The sequence below is a fragment of the Cannabis sativa genome, chromosome 3 (genome assembly GCF_029168945.1).
Source record: "Cannabis sativa cultivar Pink pepper isolate KNU-18-1 chromosome 3, ASM2916894v1, whole genome shotgun sequence".
In the NCBI taxonomy this organism is placed as follows: Eukaryota; Viridiplantae; Streptophyta; class Magnoliopsida; order Rosales; family Cannabaceae; genus Cannabis; species Cannabis sativa.
The window spans coordinates 40419228-40438272 of record NC_083603.1 but is presented as its reverse complement, the minus strand read 5'-3'; the positions used below and the strand labels follow the sequence as shown (position 1 = coordinate 40438272).

Sequence of the window (19045 nt, the reverse complement as noted above, 5' to 3'; positions counted from 1 at the left end):
CTAACTAAAAACTAAAATTCAAATAAATAAAGGGAAATTTGATAATTTATGCTAAAAAATTAGATAGGGTGTTTAATTATACCCAATTATTACACATAAAAAAACTATACCTATCTTTTAATTATCTTCCAAAAATACCCCTGTCTTTTCAAACTTCTCACATTCCCTCTAACTCTATTCTCTCTCTTCTACCTTCTCTCTCTTCATTCCCTCTCCCCACCGACGCTGCAAACAACAACCACACCAGACGTAGTCGACCACCAAACAACCAAAATCGCAGTCGACCACCAAACAACCACCAGACGACCAGGAACCCACAAACCCACAAACCCACGAACCCACGACGACGACGACGAACCCACGGGCACGAACCGAACCCTTGAACCCAGACGAACCCTCGAACCCACTCCAATCGACCCCATCGACTGACGCCTGAGCGAACAAGGAGACCCAGTCGAATCCCACGAACATAGCAATCCAGGTTAGTTTTCGTGGAATTTTTCTTTGAATTTTCTTCTTTAAAATGCATACATTTGTGGTTGAATCTGGTATTGAATTGAAAGTTGTTATTTTGTATGTTTTTTGGGGATAATTTGTGCAATAAAACTGTGGGATGAATGTGGGTTTCGAACAGTAGATTTTTCTGGGTTTTTAGGTTATTGTGCGATTTTATGCGATTCTATGTGCGCTTTTGTGCGACGTGTCTGGAGTCTGTACATGTGTTTTTGTGTTTTTGCGACTTTTGTGCGATTTATGTGCGATCTTGTGCGATTAAGTTGTAGACTTTCTGTGTTGGGTATGTTAAGCGATATTATGCGATGTTGTGCGATTTTGAGCGATTTATAGAATGTGGTCAACGTCTTGAATTTTGGCGACATTATGCGATTTATTTGCGACTTATTGTGCGATTTTACTGACATCAGAAATTTCCAAGTGTTACCCACACGACCCACACGAGACCCACTCCAAGCACAATCCACGAACCAGGTATGGGCTAAACTTAACTTTTTTTTTGCAATTTATCATATACATTGTGCATCTGTGATATAACTGAAATGTATTTGTTTAAATTTATCAATTTTAGAGTTTGGGGAAGAAACTGAGTTTAGGGAGATAAATTTTGGGGTTTTTTATGTTGTGCGATTTTTGTGCGATTATGTGCGATTTCAAAGCGACATGTAGGAAGAACTTTTATCAATTCTGGAAAAAATTGAAAAATAGCGACGTTTCACGATTAAGTTAGCGACATATAGCGACATTAATGAAACTTTTATTTATTCAGTGAAAAGTCGATATTTAGCGACGTTTAACGATTACATTTGCGACTCAAAGCGAAGTGTAGCCTTGCAATATTTGCATAGAGATCCAGGCTTCACCTGTTTACCATTTAGATAACCTAACTTGCAGCGACGGCAGCCTTCGGGGAACCCTGGTGGTGGAGCCGGCCATACACCTGTTTTGTTAAATTTTTTTTCAAGTTTTAGAAACCTCCACTCGTTCATAAGCCGTTCATGTTCAAAACGTTTCATGTCGTCAATCACTTTTTGCATTTGAGGCGTAATTTCCCCACAATCAGGCTCCTGCTTGATCTCTTCAGGAGTAAGAATCGGATATTTGCCCTTGTTCCTTCTAGTAGACATTGCTAAGAGAATTATCTTAAGAGGAAAAAAATTAAGAAAATATGTGTAACTTATGAGATAGACAATTGGCTTTTATAGAGAAAACTAGTGGTTGGGAAGGTGGGATAATAAATGTAAAAATTGAATTACACAATTGTACACATGTTTGTCATGCAAAAAGCAATCTGGGCAATTTTCGCGACATGTAGCGATTTATGTGCGATATGTTAGCGACATAATCAAGTAGTTGGTTAGGCGGGATAATAAATGTCACATTAATTACCATTTAATGTGGAAACGTCTTTTTGTGCGATTATTGTCGATTTCTTGTGCGACTTTGTGCGATTTTATTTATAGCGATTGTGTTTGCAATTTTTATATTTGTGCGATTTTTGTCGATTTCTTCTGCGACTTTGTGCGATTTTATGGCTATTGTGTTTGCAATTTTATATTTGTGCGATTTTTAACGATTCCTTGTGCGATGGTGTGCGATTTATATTCAAATATGTTGCCAACCAGGATTATTCTGGTGTGCGATTAATGTGCGATTTATGTGCGAGTTTGTGCGATGTTGCATGTCATTCATGTTATGCGATTTCTATGCGATTTCTATGCGATTAATAATCTTCCCGTTTGTATTTGCGGATGGCTCCAGAACTCATTCTCCCCTTTGAGCATTTTCTGGGCGTATCACTTACCGAGGAAATGGGTACTTTGCTTATTAAAGCAAAGTTTGAAGCCTTTAACTGACCGAGAGGGTGAAGGAAACTCCTTTTGGAGTTTTTTGGAATGCGAATGAACTGAAATTCTCCGGGGTGATTGTGCATCAACTACTGTTGAGGAAAATGAAAGTGAGTGAGGTAAAGAATGATGAAGTGTGGTTTTACGTGGGTAAAACCGAGGCCAGATTTGGAAGATCTGAGTTTGGATTGATTACGGGACTGAAGATGAGCGGTGGCCCCTCGACTGAAGAATTGAATACACTATGTGAGTCTGATCGGATATTGCGGGACTACCTCAATAATGCCAAACGGGTCACTTTCAAAACCCTTTGGCTAGCTTTTGAGGCGTGCGATGTGGCCGACGACGTGTACAAGCTCTTGTGTGCATTTGTTGAAGGAGTGCTTCTATCTAGGGCTGAGGGTGTTTACATATGGTCGGATATGCTGAAGTTGGTAGAAAACGAGGAGAAGTTCTTCGAATATCCGTGGGGCCTTCTTTCATATCAGAAGTTGTTGTCATCCACAGCCAAAAGTATGACTGACCTGAGGAAGAACTACCTTGATAAATCTACTAAGGATAAGAAGAAAGGGAAGAAGGAGAAAAAAATTACTCAACCAGAGGCGAAGTACAATGTCTACGGATATGCACCGGCGCTACAATACTGGGCCTTTGAGGTGATGCAGGATTTGGGGAAGAAGTACGGGCAGTGCAGAGGGACTAGATTCCCTCGAATGTTGAATTGGAGCACCCCCAACACAGTTACGAAACATGATGTCAAGCAACCTGATGTCGCTACCCTATTCGAGAAGAGGGTATGCCAATCTGACTTTCTTTGTTGTTTTGGTATTTCTTTTGCTAAATTGTGCTTTACAACGATTTTATGCGATTTTAATGCGATTTTTGTGCGATTTAAACATGTTTTTCATTTGCCTCTGTTTCATTTAGCGACTTTATGCGATATCAATGCGATTTTTGTGCGAGTTAGACCTATTTCATTTGCAACTGTTTCATTTTGCGTGTTTATGCGATTTTCGTGCGATTTTTGTGCGATTTCACTATGCTGAATAGGATTCTGCTATTATTCTGCTATTTTATGCGATTTTATGCGACGTGTGTGCGATTTTTGTGCGATAATTAATATATATTTTTTTCCAGATGGTTGTTCTTCAAATTCTGTATCCTAGGAATTGGGAGGTGGACTATTGGAAGAGCAATTGTGAGGGTGAGGTCCCCACGGTGGAAATGGGGTTGGATGAGGTCGAAGAAACGCAAGTCGGGGCGCAAGATTCGACCGCATTCCAGACCCAAGCCGAACGGGTGGCGGATTATGTGAAAAAGTCCAAAATTATTCCACCATCCCCACCCAAAGAAGCACCAGACGCCTCCACATCTGCCACCGTGCCCCCAACGCCTGCCACTGTGCCCCCAAGCTCTGCTCCAGCCAATGACTCGAACTACCTCTTGTTGGCTAAGAGGTTGGAGAAGGTAGAAGCGCAACAAGTTGCGATTCTCACTGCCCAGACTGAGATGAAGGCTGACTTCAAGAGAAGTCAGAAAGAGATGAAGAATCTTATCATGGATCAAATTGCGACCGTGATAAGTTTGTTACAGAAGCAGCCTTCGGAGCCGACACAACCATCAGGGCCGGCACAGCAATCAGACCCCACACCATCAGACACGGCAGAGCCATTACAGACGGTACATCCATCACCGCCGACATATGATGATGATGATGATGTCTACCCAGAAGATTGGCAACCTGACGCATGTGACGTTCCTTCTACTCCTGCAAACGCCATTGTCATTTCGCTGGGTGATACTGAATCTCAGGATGTGGAAGAGTTGCAGGGGCCACCAGATGGAGTGGAGTTCTGTAGGCTTAGGCGAAAGCGCAAGCCGGTTTTCTTGAATGACTACACTGCTGGGAAGAAGAAACAACGACAAGGGCCCGTGGTAGTAGACACCCTGAAACCGGCGGACGCCCGGCTGTTAAAATTTTTCCAGAAGTGGATCACTTATGCTAGGGACAATGGCCGTCCTAGGGATGTTCACACTGGCGAAGCCACTAGATCGTGGTTCGTGAAGTTGATGGTGCTCAACGAATGGCTCGAAGATGCTGTAAGTTATTTCTTAACAGAATTAATTTATTGTGTTTTTTATTGTTTGTGCGACTTATATGCGACTTACATGCGATTTATATGCGATTTATACTCACTCTATATGTAATCTGGTTTATGCGACTTTATGCGATTTATGTGCGATGTACTTGCGATTATAAACTGATTATGTTGGTTCGCGATTACTGTGCGATTTTTGTGCGATTGTTGTGCGATTATTTGAAACAATTTTGGTAATTTGCTGTGCGATTTCCTGCGATTCGTTGTGCGACTTTTATGCGACTTCTTTCTAACTGTTTTCATTTGGAACACAGCAAATTGATGCCATGGCGCACTTATTGAGAAGAAGACGGACCCTGTACCCGGAAGTCTACACCCGAAAAGGTGTAGTTTTGGACACATCTGCTCCACAGTTCTTTTCCATGTTTTGGAATATGTGTGAGGGTGACAGGAGCAAGATCAAATGGGATGAGAGCGTCATGAGCTACGTGCAGGGGATACCGCACAGATACTTGCCATGTTGGGAGAAGCAGGAGTACATATACTTTGTGTTGCACCTTCCCAAAGAGCGCCACTGGGTGGCAGTTGAGGTGGATATCGAGAACTGGGAGATCATTGTATATGATTCCGATATCGGTGCCACCGTTGAGGCAGCCATGGAGTCATATTTGAAGCCTTACAGCGAGCTCTTTGCAAATCTAATTCGAGATAGCGGTTATTTCCAATACAACAATTATGTACATCCGGTGGAGTTGGGCGATCTCAGTCAGCTCCTACCCCTCCATTATAGACGAGCTACCTCGGAGGTTGTACCACAAACGAACGGCAGGTGAATCTCTTTTTCTTTAGTATATTTTGAGTAATTTATTTAATTTTGCACTCCATTATGAATTACTTAACTTAATTGTTGCTAATATTTAGTTTTTTTTTTAGTGGCAATTGTGGAGTGTATGCCATGGAGCACATTGAGCACTTGATGCTGGATCGTTCGTTGGAGCATGTGCATGATGATAACATGCTCACCTTTAGACATAGGTGGTGTGTGGACCTATTTTACCAGAACTTAACGTGGTAGTTTTTTGTAGGTTTTTGCAATGTTAATCTTGTACACATAAACTCCCCTTTTGTAATTGTATTATAATCTCACCAAATTTATATATAACAAGTAAATTTAAAGCTATTTAAATTGTTGCTTGTATCAATTTATTTCTTTTTTAAATTTTTCATAAATCCTGTGAGAAGATGACTTCTTGATAAATTATTTCACTAGGAATCGCATTAAAATCGCACATTCATCGCGCATAATATCGCCAAAATACACAAACTAACAAATCTAGATTACTTCACATCGCAGAAAAATCGCAGCATAATCGCACAATGTCGCCAAAAATACAGAACCAAAGCAAACTCAAAAACAGGATCCTGTCAGTTAACATCGCACAAAAATCGCACAATAATCGCAGGATATCGCCAAAAAATACAAAACAAACTGCAAACTAGCTCCTGTCAGTTACAAATCGCACAGTAATCGCATAATGTCGCCTAAAATCGGTAAACAAACCAAAAAATTATTAATCTAGGAGAAAAAAGCACAATATCCAAATTATTAATCAGTTACAACACATATTCATTTAAAAATTGGAGAAATGGTTCAAACTCGAGCTTTGCATGTAGCTCTGTTGTGCCCTGAACCGTGACATAGCGAACAATGACGAGGTTCCACTACCACCTGACCACTAGACGGTCGACGCTTCGTCGGTCTTCTACCTGCATTGCTCTTCCTAGGCCGACCTACTGGTTTTTTCTCCACTGGTACCCCGATTCTTATGTTCTTGATATGTTCCGGTAGTACCCACTCATCCTCCTCGCCAACAATATTAATTGTGGCATCGTAGGTTTTCTTCCACGTTTCTTTAGTGTAATATGGAGAGCAAAGTGTGTACACGCTCACATTCTGACTAACTGCTGCGGCACATGCATGTGGACAAGGGATTTTCAGCATTTGGAAAAGTCCGCAAGTGCATGTTCTCTCCACTAAGTTCACATCACCACCTCTCTCACCTTGAGGACTCGTACCAACGTTGAACAATTGGGCACCATTACGAAGGACACTCCTGAACATACCATCTTTGTGTTGATCCTTTAAATCATTTTCAAAAGTAGTAGCCAAAGGAGTAGCGCACTTACTAGCCTTTTCGAGACGAGAAGCAAACCAATTTTGAAGTGTGAACCTGATGAAGTCAACCAAAATAGTTACTGGATATTTTCTGAATTCTTCTGTCACCTTGTTGAAGCTTTCGGCAGCGTTGCTTGTCATTATGTTGTACCGATCGCCTGGACAATAAGGACGAGCCCACTTTTCAAACCCTATTTGCTCGACGTATGTAGCAATGGCAGGGTCCATCTGTTTCAGCACCTCAAAATGCCTATCACATTCCGTCTTGTTCCATGCGTAAGCTGCAAGCCATATTTGCTTGTTGCATACATCAGTCTTAAACTTGTGATTGACATTCATAGTAATATGCTTGAAGCATGCACAGTGGCATGCTTCTGGGAAAACAACATCAACAGCATGTTCAATGCTTTGATGCCTATCCGATATGAACATAAGATTTTCAACCGGACCAATGGCTTCCTTCAACTTTCGCAAGAAATACTTCCAAGAGTCATGATTCTCACTGTCAACAATTGCAAAGGCTACCGGAAACAATTGGTTGTTTGCATCGTACGCAACAGCAACTAACAGTGTTCCTCCATACTTCGTCTTCAAGAATGTTCCGTCGATACTAATCACAGGACGACAATACTTAAATCCCTTCCTACAAGCATCGAGTGACCAGAAACAGTACTTGAACCGGTTATCCTCGCTGACAATGTCAGTAATAGTGCCTGGATTATTCTGTTCCAGCATGTAGAAGTAACCATATAATTTCGTATAAGATTCTGCTGGAGTACCCCTCTTGTACATAACTGCCTTCTCTCTACATCTCCAAGCTTTCTCATAACTCATCTTGATGCCATATTCATCAAACATATCCCTCTGTATGTCTTTTGCCTTGTAGTTAGATCCATCTGATGTGTACTTGTTCTTAATAATGTGACCAATGACCCACGCTTGCGGTGATCAGAATGTCTAGAATCCAAGTTACATGTGTGTTCGTTGTGAAACACAGTAACCTCAAACATGTCACAAAGTGCCTTCTTCTTCCCCCTTAATCTCCATTTACAATTTTCATCCTTACAAGTAACGTAAAACACATCAGTGCCAGACTTACTTACCATCCACTCAAAATTATTTTTCAGTGCATACCTACCAACTACATTCTTCAATTCTTCCTTGTTTTTGTACAACTTGCCAAGATATATCTCCCCTGAAGGCGTACCACTAAGAGATGTTGTATACACATTATTTTCCTCTATGTCTTCCCTTGTCCACACAAGAGGTTTGAATTTAGTAGAAACTTCAAATTCAGATACAGGAGCACTATTAGAAGGACCTGGCCGACTGCTACTAGTTCCTGGTGTTTGGCGATTCTCACTACGGGGGGGTCTTCTTTGTCGCTCTACTTGGTTGCTTGGAGTTAGTTCCATCCTCAGGGGAGGTACATCAGCAGCCACATCATCATCCACACCCAAATCGACCACAGGATCATTGTTGTAAAAGGGAGCATCGAACTCATCTGAATGATGAAATTCGATACCCACTCTCTCATCATCTACATTAGTGCCAACTAGTTCGTCCAAACCAACCCCCAGATCAGTTTCTGGGACAAAGGTCCCAACAACACTTCTAGGGGTTACATTTCGGGGAGTCTGCTCCAAATTCACATTCTTCTTCACCTTAGTCACAAATAGTGGCAACAAGTTGTCCACACTCATTTTTGCCTTCATGCTCAAGAACACTCGTAGTTGACTATCTTTCACTAAAACCTCAGGTGGAAACTTAGTGCCTTTCATGTACATGTAAAGAACTTCTAACTTCAATTCAAACACCAAGGGGTCCACCTCCAACTCCTCATGCAAAACTTCATGCAACTTTTTCAGTGTACAGTCAATGTCCAATATCAATGTCCTACTTTTTGAGGAATCAAATACCCAGTTCAAACCCTCCAAAGTCCAAACGCCATCATACAGTACAGGCACAAATACAGATGAATCTATCCCAAAGAAAAACAAACAAACTTACATTTAAAAATACCATACTATATCGCACACAGTATCGCACAATATCGTACAATAATCGCTTTACACAAATATGATATAAACCAGTTATGATGTCGCACAAACATCGCACAACAAAGGAAAGAAATCGCATAAAGTCGCACAATATCACATAGTCAACAAAATCGCATAACAATGCACAACATATCGCACACAAATCGCCAAACATCATTATCGCACATAACATCGTATAATAATCGTACAAAGTCGCCAAAATTAATCATGTCATCCCTAACCTCAGATTTCTCATGAAATCGCACAAAACATCGCATGATGTCGCATAAAATCGCAAAAAACAAAAAAACCCAGAAAACCACAGACTGTTAGCCACAAACTCTACCTCCATTTCAAGGACACAAAAGTCACATATTACAACTAACAATGTTCAGATCCATGCAATTCAACAAAAAACTAGACTATTTACTAAGAAAAACACTTACCCATTGCTTTGTTGAGTGAGGTGGAGGTTGAGGGTGAAAATGGTGGAGGTGGCAGTCGGCCGGGAGAGGGTCGATCGGCGGCAGTGACAAAAAGGGAGTGTGTGTGAAGAGAGAGAGAGAGTGCGTGAAGAGTGAGAGAGAGTGAAAGAGAGAGAGAGATCGTGAAGAGGAGAGAGAGAGTGCGTGAATGAAGATGAGAGGGAGAAGAGGCAAATTTTTTGGGTTAGAGGAGAGGGGTATTTTGGGGTCACTATTAAAAGATGAGAATAGTTATAAAATTTTTAAAAGGGTAGTATAATTAAACACCACCTCTAATCTTTAAGCATAATTTATCAAATTTCCCTAAATAAATAAATAATCATTTCTCTCACTCATTCATATGTCGCAATTAGAAATGCACACGGGATAGGAAATTAGCGGTCCCATTCCCATTTTCATTCTCATTAGTAATTTGAAGGCAGGGACGGGACAAAGAATCCTTTAATACAAAAATAAAATTTATAATAAAATTTAAATATATAAAAATATTAAACTACATAAAAATTATAATATTATACATTATTTATATTTTAATAAATTAATTATTATCTAAAATACTATTTAAAGGTCATAAAAATAATATTAATATACTTAAAAAATACAAACATAAATTATAAATTATAAATATAAAATAAAATAATAAACGCGTATCATCAGAGTGGGAAGTGTAATTCCCATCTCCGTCCAGAATCCAGATTTAACATTCGGGAATAAAATATAATCTCTGTTCCACCCTATTAGGAGTGGGTCATCGCAAAGGCAAAGCTCCATTCCCATGAGAGAAATTGTATACTTTAAAGAAATTGTATAGATTGAAAAAATTATTAGGAATATTTGTAGCACCACTTTAAAGGAATTTTTCGATAGATTTTTTTTATCTGTTTCGACATCTAGAAAAAATATTTAGTTTATTTTTTTTATGGTCGCATATATTGTAGCTATTTAGAAGTACTTATAAATTTTTAAAAAATTCTTGATGATTTACAATATCAAAAGACAAGATTTAAATATTTCAGTTAAAATGTTTGAACTTTATTTATGATACTATTAATTATTTGAAATTTTTTAAAAATCTAGAGACGATCTTAAATAACTATAATGTACGGAATTATAAAAAAAAAAAAATAGACTAAAAAACTTTTTTAAACACCACAAACAGACAAATAATCTACTAGAACAATCATATAAGTATTTAAGTGTATTATATAAATTTTCAATAAATTATTGTAAGAGTGTTTATGGTTTTTAATAAGTATGATTTTAAAGTATTATGATATTGAATAAAGTTTGTAGCTAAATATAGATTGAATATATCTTAAACAAGTTGTCAAAATTTTACCATAATCAGATATTAAAAGAAGAAGTGAGAAAAAAAAAAAAAACTAGTTTTGTTTTGTTATTATTGGCTGAGCTATCTAAGCTTATACTATTTGTATAATTAAAAATGCCATTACATTGATTTTTATATTTGTCACTAAAATCAAAGGCAAATTTTCCACTTTCAAAAGATGTCATATCACATATGACATATTTTTCCATACATATTGTTTTTGAAAAAGCACAATTCATATATATCTACACATATATTTATTTAAAAATATAAATAAATAAATTATGCTTCTTATTTAAATATATATATAAATCAATTAATTTTTTTTATTCTTAATATGTTGGTGAAAAATAAAAATAAAATAAAAGTGAAAAAGATAAGAAGATATGACAACTAAGAAAGCATTAATATAAAGAACAAGTAGCACAAAAACAAACTATTATATTGATAGGAACACAATCTTTCACTTTGTATTTAAAACTCAATATTATCTTCTTTATATATTAATATAAATTTATATCATAATAATTCTTTACAGATCACAATGTTTTTTCTTCAATTAAAAAAAAAGAATTTAACTTAATTGTTATTATGGGATTTGTTTAAATAAAAATAGTTCATACAAAGTATTTAGTCATAAAAAAGTGTTAGATTCCTTCCTAACTATTTCATACATAATAAACCTTTGTTTCACTTTAATTAATTGCTTAAAAACAGGGTTATCTTTTTTGGCTTATGTTTCCCTTAATAATAGAGGCAAAACAAAAAAGATGGCCTTAATTATTAATTATATAAATAATAAAATTTTATTTTTATTTGATTAATTATGACAAAAAAAAAAAATATGGGTTACTTTCCATACTTTTTGGGTTTTAAATAGAAACATAAAAGATATAAAGTATTATTCAAAAGCAAAAAAAAATAAAAAATTGTTGGAGACATGAATGGTTTTGATTCCTTAAGATTATTGACTAAGATGTCTTTTTTTAGGGGAAATGTATATATTTCACCAACATATTAAGAATAAAAAAAATTAAAAAGTTGGTTTTAATATGATATTAAATTTTGATTAGCCTACCTAAGAAGTTTTTACAACAAATAATTTAAATATTAATTTGAAATTAAATGAAGAGTAATAATACTATGGACCAACTTGGGAAGAAGAGACTATTCCAAAGAAAGGTTCCAAGTTATGTAATTAAACTAATTAATTGAATTAGTACAACCTCTCATCATCCAAAAGCAATAGTATGAAATTAATATTGTGTATTATTTTGTGGTTGAGTAAAATAATATGGTTTATAGGGAGAGGCTTATTTTATTTTTTTAGTTAATAGTTGCCTAACTTAATTAATTAAAACATAAAACATTTCAACTTTTAAAAATCAAAATTAAATAATATACATTGGAAGGTTATAGATTCAAAATAACTTTTTTGAAAATAATATTGATTAAACTAGTGTGAAATTTAGACCCTAAATCATAAAATTATATTATTTAATAGAGGACTCATAGCAACATAAACACAAATGGGTTATTATTTATGGGCTAATAAAGATTTTTGTCTCTAAATTTTAATATGTATCAAATTATGCCTTTTGAAATTTTAAGACCGTTAAAAATTTTCTTGAATTATTGAGATTGTTGGATTTAATAATTTTTATCTAATTTTAGTAAGAAATATTTAACATGAATTAAAATTTAAGGGCATGATTTGATACATGTCAAAATTTAAAAAACATGATTTGGTAGAGATCAAAGTTTGAGAAATATAATTTAATACATGAACAATCACCGAATTAGTCTAATTGAATAAAATTAGAGAAAAGTCCTTAAAATCTAACAATCTCAATAATTCAGAAGAAAAATATTAACAATAAGAAAAATTCAAAGAGTATAATTTGATAAATATCAAAATTTAGTAAATTATATACATTGGAAGGTTATAGACTCAAAATAACTTTTTCCAAAATAATATTAATCAAATTAGTGTGAAATTTAGAACCTAATTCTTAAAATTATATCATTTAATAGACTCATTGCAAAACAATCACAAATAGTTTATTATTTATAATTCATTTTTTTAAATTGGTCCTAAACACAATTAATCTATAAATAACTCATAATTTCACTTATTATTGGTCGTAAATATTATAATAACTCATCTCTCATAGATTAATTTTATAATTAAACAAATTAAAATTAATATTTAATTAACTCATAATCAAAACAATGATTGGTATAGCTAAAATTTAGGTACATTTTTTTAAAAAAAAAATAATAATTAATAAAATTTAATTAATTTTACTATCTGTGACACCTTTTCATGCTATCAAAGGTCACACTCCTCAATCAAAGTGAAACAACCCATATAGTGGTCCCTACCCAAATACACAACTTGTGAAGTGGGTCCCACAACTCTCTTTTTAATCACAACCGTTGATTTTAATCAAATCATAAATATTGAGATGTCCACTTCTTTATTTATTTATTTATTTATTTTCCGTAAACATCAACTAATTACCATACGCAAATGTTCCCTTCAAATTCACTTTACAGCTTTTATATTTATTTAAAATCTCACACATGCTTACGTATTATTCCCTCATCTCGCGATATTTTCACGCTTTTCTATTATCTCGCGAGATATTGAGGAAGAAGATGAAGAAGAAGAAGCTTTGATCAAACACCCATGGAAATGGAAAATAAAGATTTCATTTCAAATCAAAGCAAAGAAAAAAAAAAGAAATGAAATGAAAAGAAAGAGAGACAAACAACACAAACAAATTTAAATTTTAAAATAAAAATTAAAAAAAAAAGATAATTATCAGAGAGAATTTGTGATCTTCGATAACAATCTTTTACTCTCTCTCTCTTTCTTTCTTTTTTTTTTTCTATGTTTCTCTCACTTAAAAAACTCCTTAGAAGAAGAAGACTCTATAATCAATCTCCGAGAAGGAGATCGGGGGAATTCAATCACGAGATTGATCCCCTGTAAATATTCATCGATCGATCATTATAGATTTTTGTTGATGTTGTTGTTGTTGATGTGTTTTCTTCTTTCTCGGAATTTGTTTAGAGAATTTCTGATGATGATAATTTTATCTTTTTTTCTACGTATGGATCGATAAATCAAACCCTAACGATCTTCGCTGCTTTGACGACTGGATTTTCTCTAGCGATGGCTTCACGACCTGCGGTTTTGTAATCATAGTTACAATCGTGTCTGTCTGTGTACCGATGTTCAGCGCAGAAAAGTTCACCACACCGACACCGAAAACCAGTCAAACCGACTTTCCTCCGACAACCGGAGCATCGATTTACAACTCGCTTTGCAGAAACCGGTTCGTCTGATCTGGAGCTATCCGCCGTCGTTTTACGACTATATTCAGCTGTAAAACAATCAGATCTCTCTGAAAACCGAGTAATTTTCTCAGCTGAAAATTTCAAATTCACCGTCGATGCAGAAACAGAAGACGTCGTCGTTACAGTAGCCGATGAAGAAGAAGACGATGAGGTTGACGCGTTAAAACACTTCTGACACATATTGTTTGTAGCCGGATTTCCTGTAACGCCGCAGTTGTTGACGCAGAGAGTTATGGTTTCGTGAACCTTGAACTCCGTCTCTTCCTTCTCCGTTCTCTGAGCCATATCTTTTGATTCTGAATCCGATTTTTCTCAAACTTCTCACAAAATTCTTCTCAGATCAAAAGAAAAAAACTTGGAGATTGAAAGAAAGAAGAGAAAAGAGAGAGAGAGAAGGAATTGAAAGGAGGAAAGAGAGAGAGGCGTGGGTTTTGGGCGTATGAGAGAGAGAGAGAAATGGGGATTTGAAGAGGTTGAGTTGAGAGGTCGGTAATTGGCAATGGAATATGGGCCTCATAGAGACGCGTATCCAACATATTTTTGTTTCCTACTTTTACCAAATTACCCTTCCTACTTTTTTTTTCCTTTCTTAATTATTATTAATTAAATATTAATTAATTTCTTTGTCAAAAAAAGAAAAAATATATAATTTATTATTTTTTTTCTTAAGAATTTAAATTTAATTTGTTTAGGAAGAAAAAATATAATATAGATTTAGGGGTGAATTTTTTTGGCTAATTAGATTTTTATCTTTTAAACTTTAACGTGTAGTATATCATGTGTTAGAACTTTTTTAGTCATTAAAATTTTCTCCTGAAGTATTGAGATGTTAGATTTAAAGACATTTATTTAATTTCATTCATTTTATTATTTCAATGATTTTTAATGTACTAAATTATGCTCTCCAAATTTTAATATCTACCAAATCATCTCCCTCGAACTTTGACATGTACTAAATCATGCCCCTTAACTTTCATCCATATTAAATTTTTTTACTAAAATTGGACAGAAGTCCTTAAATCCAATAATTTCAATAGTGTAAATGTTAAAGTTTGGGGAGCAAAAATCTTAATTAACCAATTTTTTTTTCAATTTAAAGTAGAGGTAATTCTAGGATAGATTTCTATTTATAAGAGTTATTTATTTTTTTTATGATTGTGTATTTTCTTATTATTAAATAAATATTAATTTTAATTCTTTGTTAAAAAAACATATAAATTTAAATTTTTTAAAAGAAAAAGTATAAGATTTGGTATTTTATTAACTTTTTAGCTTAATATTTTTTTATAATTGTATATATTTTAATTTTTTTTTACTTTTACTCAATTATTCTTCTTACTTTTTTAAAAAATATATTATTAATTTTGATATTTACAAGAATTTTTAGTTTAATTTTTTATAGTTATTTTAAAAAAAATCAAATAATTTATCCTATTAAAAATAAAATTAAAATATTTTATTCTACATATAATTATTTTAGTAATTATTTAAATATTATTTTTAATATTATAAATTATTTAAAATTTCAAAAAATTTACAGAATATCTTTAAAAAACTTAAAAAAATTTATCAAAATAGATTCGAAGTGGACTTGATAAAGTTTAGATTTTTATTAAATTTTATATTTTTATATATAATATGATCTTCTAGAGTGGATATGACGTGGCAATCGTCATTATTGAGGTGGGAAAAGATAGAATAAATGGGACCGGATTAATTGAGGTGGCCATGAGAATGAAACTTAACTTAGCCGTCTAATTAATTCAATTAAAATTAAAATTAAAATTAAAAATCTCTTGGTTTTGACAATGTCGTAAAAGTCAAACCACCTCTTAATTCTCTTCTTTTATTCTAATTATGTAATTATGACACCATTAGATTAGTTAAGTGGATAATACAATATATTAATTACAGGTTTATGTAATAACCAATACAACATCCTCTCTCTCTCCAATCTTATTTGTTTTATTAACTAAAATAATACAAATATAAATATACTAAAATTCATACACTTTAAAATACTTATCTCTAATTCACATGTAAATCTATTTATATAATATTAATCAATATATATTTTCAATTTAAATTTTAATAAATTATTATATTTAGAGTAATTTGTGTCATAAATATTTAAATTTAATAAATTATCCCAGTCAATTCTTAATTAGTTAAAGTTATAAAAATTTTATTTTTTTTAAAAAATATTTTATTTAAATATATTAATAAAAAAAATAACACGTGATAATAACTTCACATTTAATAGTAAAATATCTATAAAATTTCAAAAATATAATTTAATATTATTACAGTAAAAAATAAAATTAAATATTTATTTGACGTAAATTAATTATATATTTATATATAAAAAATTAAATAAATAGGTGAGATAATCAATTTAAGTAGCTATTTATCAAATTTTGATATATAATATAAAATTAGAAATTTTCATTTTTTTCCGAGACATTGGATACTTTTATATAGACCGAAAAGAAAATTAAATCAAATTAAATAAATTGTGTAATTCACTAATTATTGGTGCATAAATAACGAATATTTAATACTAATAATTACAAATAAAATAAGATGTAGCCAAAAACTCAAACATCATGACAAATAAATTTATTCCTTAAATTATATTAATTAGGTGGGATAAAGAAAGGAAAAGAAAAAAAAAGAATTATTATAATTTTTTTATAATTTTAGTGAAAATAAAAATAAAAATAGTGCAATTGAATCAATCACATCATGATAACGTGGGTAGAGGGACATGATTAAATTTTATTATAAAGAAAAATAAATAATAATAATAAAAAAATAATAATCAACGCGGCGGTGGGTAAGGTAGAGAGAGAGAGAGAGAAATGAGGGGCAAAATGGTAAATTAACCTGAGCCAACAAAAGAAAAGGGGAAGAACTAGTTGAGGGTTGTGACGTGAGATGAGGCAGGGCTTTTTTGGCCGCCCCATCTGACCACCGTTGTAGTAAAATTACGAATTTACCCCACAACTTGTTTATTTTTAAATATTTTTGTTTTTAATGTTTCTTTTTCAGCCTCACCGTATTGAACACGTGTACGTCACACGCGTCTTCCCATGCAGCTGACTCCTGTCTCCTTTCATTTCTAATCTCTAATCTAATTTTAATTACTAACAAGTTAATTGTTCATTAATAAAATAATTTGTAGTATAAATATTTAAATTTAATTTTTAACAATAATAATATTAAATTATAACTTAAATTAAATTAACACATAACAATTTTTGATTAGTTTAAGTCATGATTTTTTTTTAAAAAAAAAAATTAAATATACTAATAAGAAAATAAGATATGAATAATGACTTCATATTTAACGGCTAATTATCTACAAAATTTCTAAAATATAACTTAGATATTATTACCGTCAAAAAATTGAATTTATGAATTTATTTACAATCGAGAGTTAAATTTATATATTTACGACGTAAATTACTCTAACTAATATTAAAGGAGTGTGAATTACAATTTCTTAATTAATTTTTCCGGTATTCGTTATAGTTATAATTAATTAAAATTAAAATTAATTTTTAATATTTTAAATTATTTAAAAAAAAAATTACATGAATAATATTATGAATATAATAAATATTACTATAAAAAATTCTAACATATCTTGTTCTCTTCTTAATGTTAATTAATAATTAATTATTATTGGTTTACGTGACTCAATTTGCCAATTTCGAAACCAAATAACAAATGGGGAAAAATCATCCTCTTTCAAGTTTCAACTTAAGTTTAGCTCACCACTTGCCCCAAGTTGATAATGTTTTACCAAATAAAAATTATATGTTGTTTATTATCTATCATGCTTCATTTGTTTGTTGTATATTATAATATAATTATAATATAGCCTGACAATTTTGTTACATGCTTATCTACATTATTATTATTGTCTCTTTCTATTTCTTTTTTTATTTTTAAATTTCATTACATAGTGTGTGTATATTTGTTAACGAAATTAGGAAATATATTTTGAAAAAAAAAAATGGAATCTCTCCATAATAAATAAGGAATAACAAAAAGTATGTGTCCAAACTTTTATGTGCTTTTTTTTTTTTTTTAGAAAAAAACTTTTATGTGCTTATGATAGAAAATTTCAATAATAATTTGTTATTTACAAGAATAATAAAATTAATTATATCTTTATCAATTTTTCTAATAATACTTATCTTAAAGTATATGAAAATTGATTTTTAATATTTCTTCACCATTACATATATAATATTTATTACATTTTCTTATTATTTAATATTTTATTTATGTACTAATAATTTTATTTTTCATAATTTATGTTTACTAATAAGTAATGGGAATCAATAGTAAAGTAATCATTCTCTTACATTTGTTTACTTGCATTATTAAAATTAAGAAAGGGAGAAGTTGATTAAATAAGGGAGAAAAAAAAGGGAGAACTTCTCCCACCAATTTTGTAAGGAATGCCATTAATGGCACGTTTACTATACTGTAATCAGAATCGGAATAAATTAATGGAGAAATGTAACGGAATAAATAAAAAATAATCGGAATCAATATTTGTAATATGTTGTTTACTAAAATTTTTTAGAAATGGAATAGTTGTGATTTATCTTGTTTACTTTATTAGGAAACGTAATCGGAATGCTTAAATTGACTAAATTGCCCTTTTGAGTTAAACTATATTATATGGTAGTTATTTTGCAAGACATATTTTAAAGGACAAAATTGTCATTATATATTTAATATTAAAAAATAAAAATAAAAATAATAAAAATCCATTACCCTTAATGTCATTCCTAACAAAATTGGTGGGAGAAGTTCTCCCTTTCTTTTCTCCCTTATTTAATCAACTTCTCCCTTTCCTAATTTTAATAATGCAAGTAAACAAATGTAAGGGAATGATTACCTTACTATTGATTCCCATTACTTATTAGTAAACATGCCATAAGGGTAATGATTTTAATTATTTTATTTTATTTTTTAATATTAAATATATAATGACAATTTTGTCCTTTAAAATATGTCTTGCAAAATAACTACCATATAATATAGTTTAACTCAAAAGGGCAATTTAGTCAATTTAAGCATTCCGATTACGTTTCCTAATAAAGTAAACAAGATAAATCACAACTATTCCATTTCTAAAAAAAAATTAGTAAACAACATATTACAAATATC

The 19045-nt window shown here is 32.2% G+C and overlaps 4 protein-coding genes and 1 long non-coding RNA gene across 5 annotated transcripts; 2 read left to right on the top strand and 3 right to left on the bottom strand.

The window, feature by feature from the left end:
• The first annotated feature begins 30 nt into the window (after positions 1–30).
• Positions 31–1784, top strand: LOC133035336 (uncharacterized). The gene is made up of 2 exons (XR_009686601.1): positions 31–481; positions 924–1784. It is a non-coding gene; the product is annotated as an uncharacterized LOC133035336 (long non-coding RNA).
• A 945-nt stretch (positions 1785–2729) lies between these two features.
• Positions 2730–5639, top strand: LOC133035733 (uncharacterized). Its single transcript, XM_061111879.1, has 4 exons — positions 2730–3154; positions 3498–4460; positions 4774–5288; positions 5393–5639. The coding sequence occupies exons 1-4, from the start codon at positions 2783–2785 to the stop codon at positions 5532–5534; spliced, it is 1992 nt and encodes a 663-aa protein (XP_060967862.1). The 5' UTR covers positions 2730–2782; the 3' UTR covers positions 5535–5639.
• Positions 5640–6110: 471 nt separating this feature from the next.
• On the bottom strand, positions 6111–7469 carry LOC133036068 (uncharacterized). Its single transcript, XM_061112535.1, has one exon. It carries the CDS (start codon positions 7467–7469, stop codon positions 6111–6113), a length of 1359 nt encoding a protein of 452 aa, XP_060968518.1.
• Positions 7466–9467, bottom strand: LOC133036067 (uncharacterized). Its single transcript, XM_061112534.1, has 2 exons — positions 9121–9467; positions 7466–8616 (listed from the first exon to the last, which is right to left on the bottom strand). The coding sequence occupies exons 1-2, from the start codon at positions 9122–9124 to the stop codon at positions 7466–7468; spliced, it is 1155 nt and encodes a 384-aa protein (XP_060968517.1). The 5' UTR covers positions 9125–9467.
• A 3721-nt stretch (positions 9468–13188) lies between these two features.
• Positions 13189–14381, bottom strand: LOC115709388 (zinc finger A20 and AN1 domain-containing stress-associated protein 5). Its single transcript, XM_030637476.2, has one exon. It carries the CDS (start codon positions 14138–14140, stop codon positions 13622–13624), a length of 519 nt encoding a protein of 172 aa, XP_030493336.1. The 5' UTR covers positions 14141–14381; the 3' UTR covers positions 13189–13621.
• Between the last annotated feature and the right edge of the window lie 4664 nt (positions 14382–19045).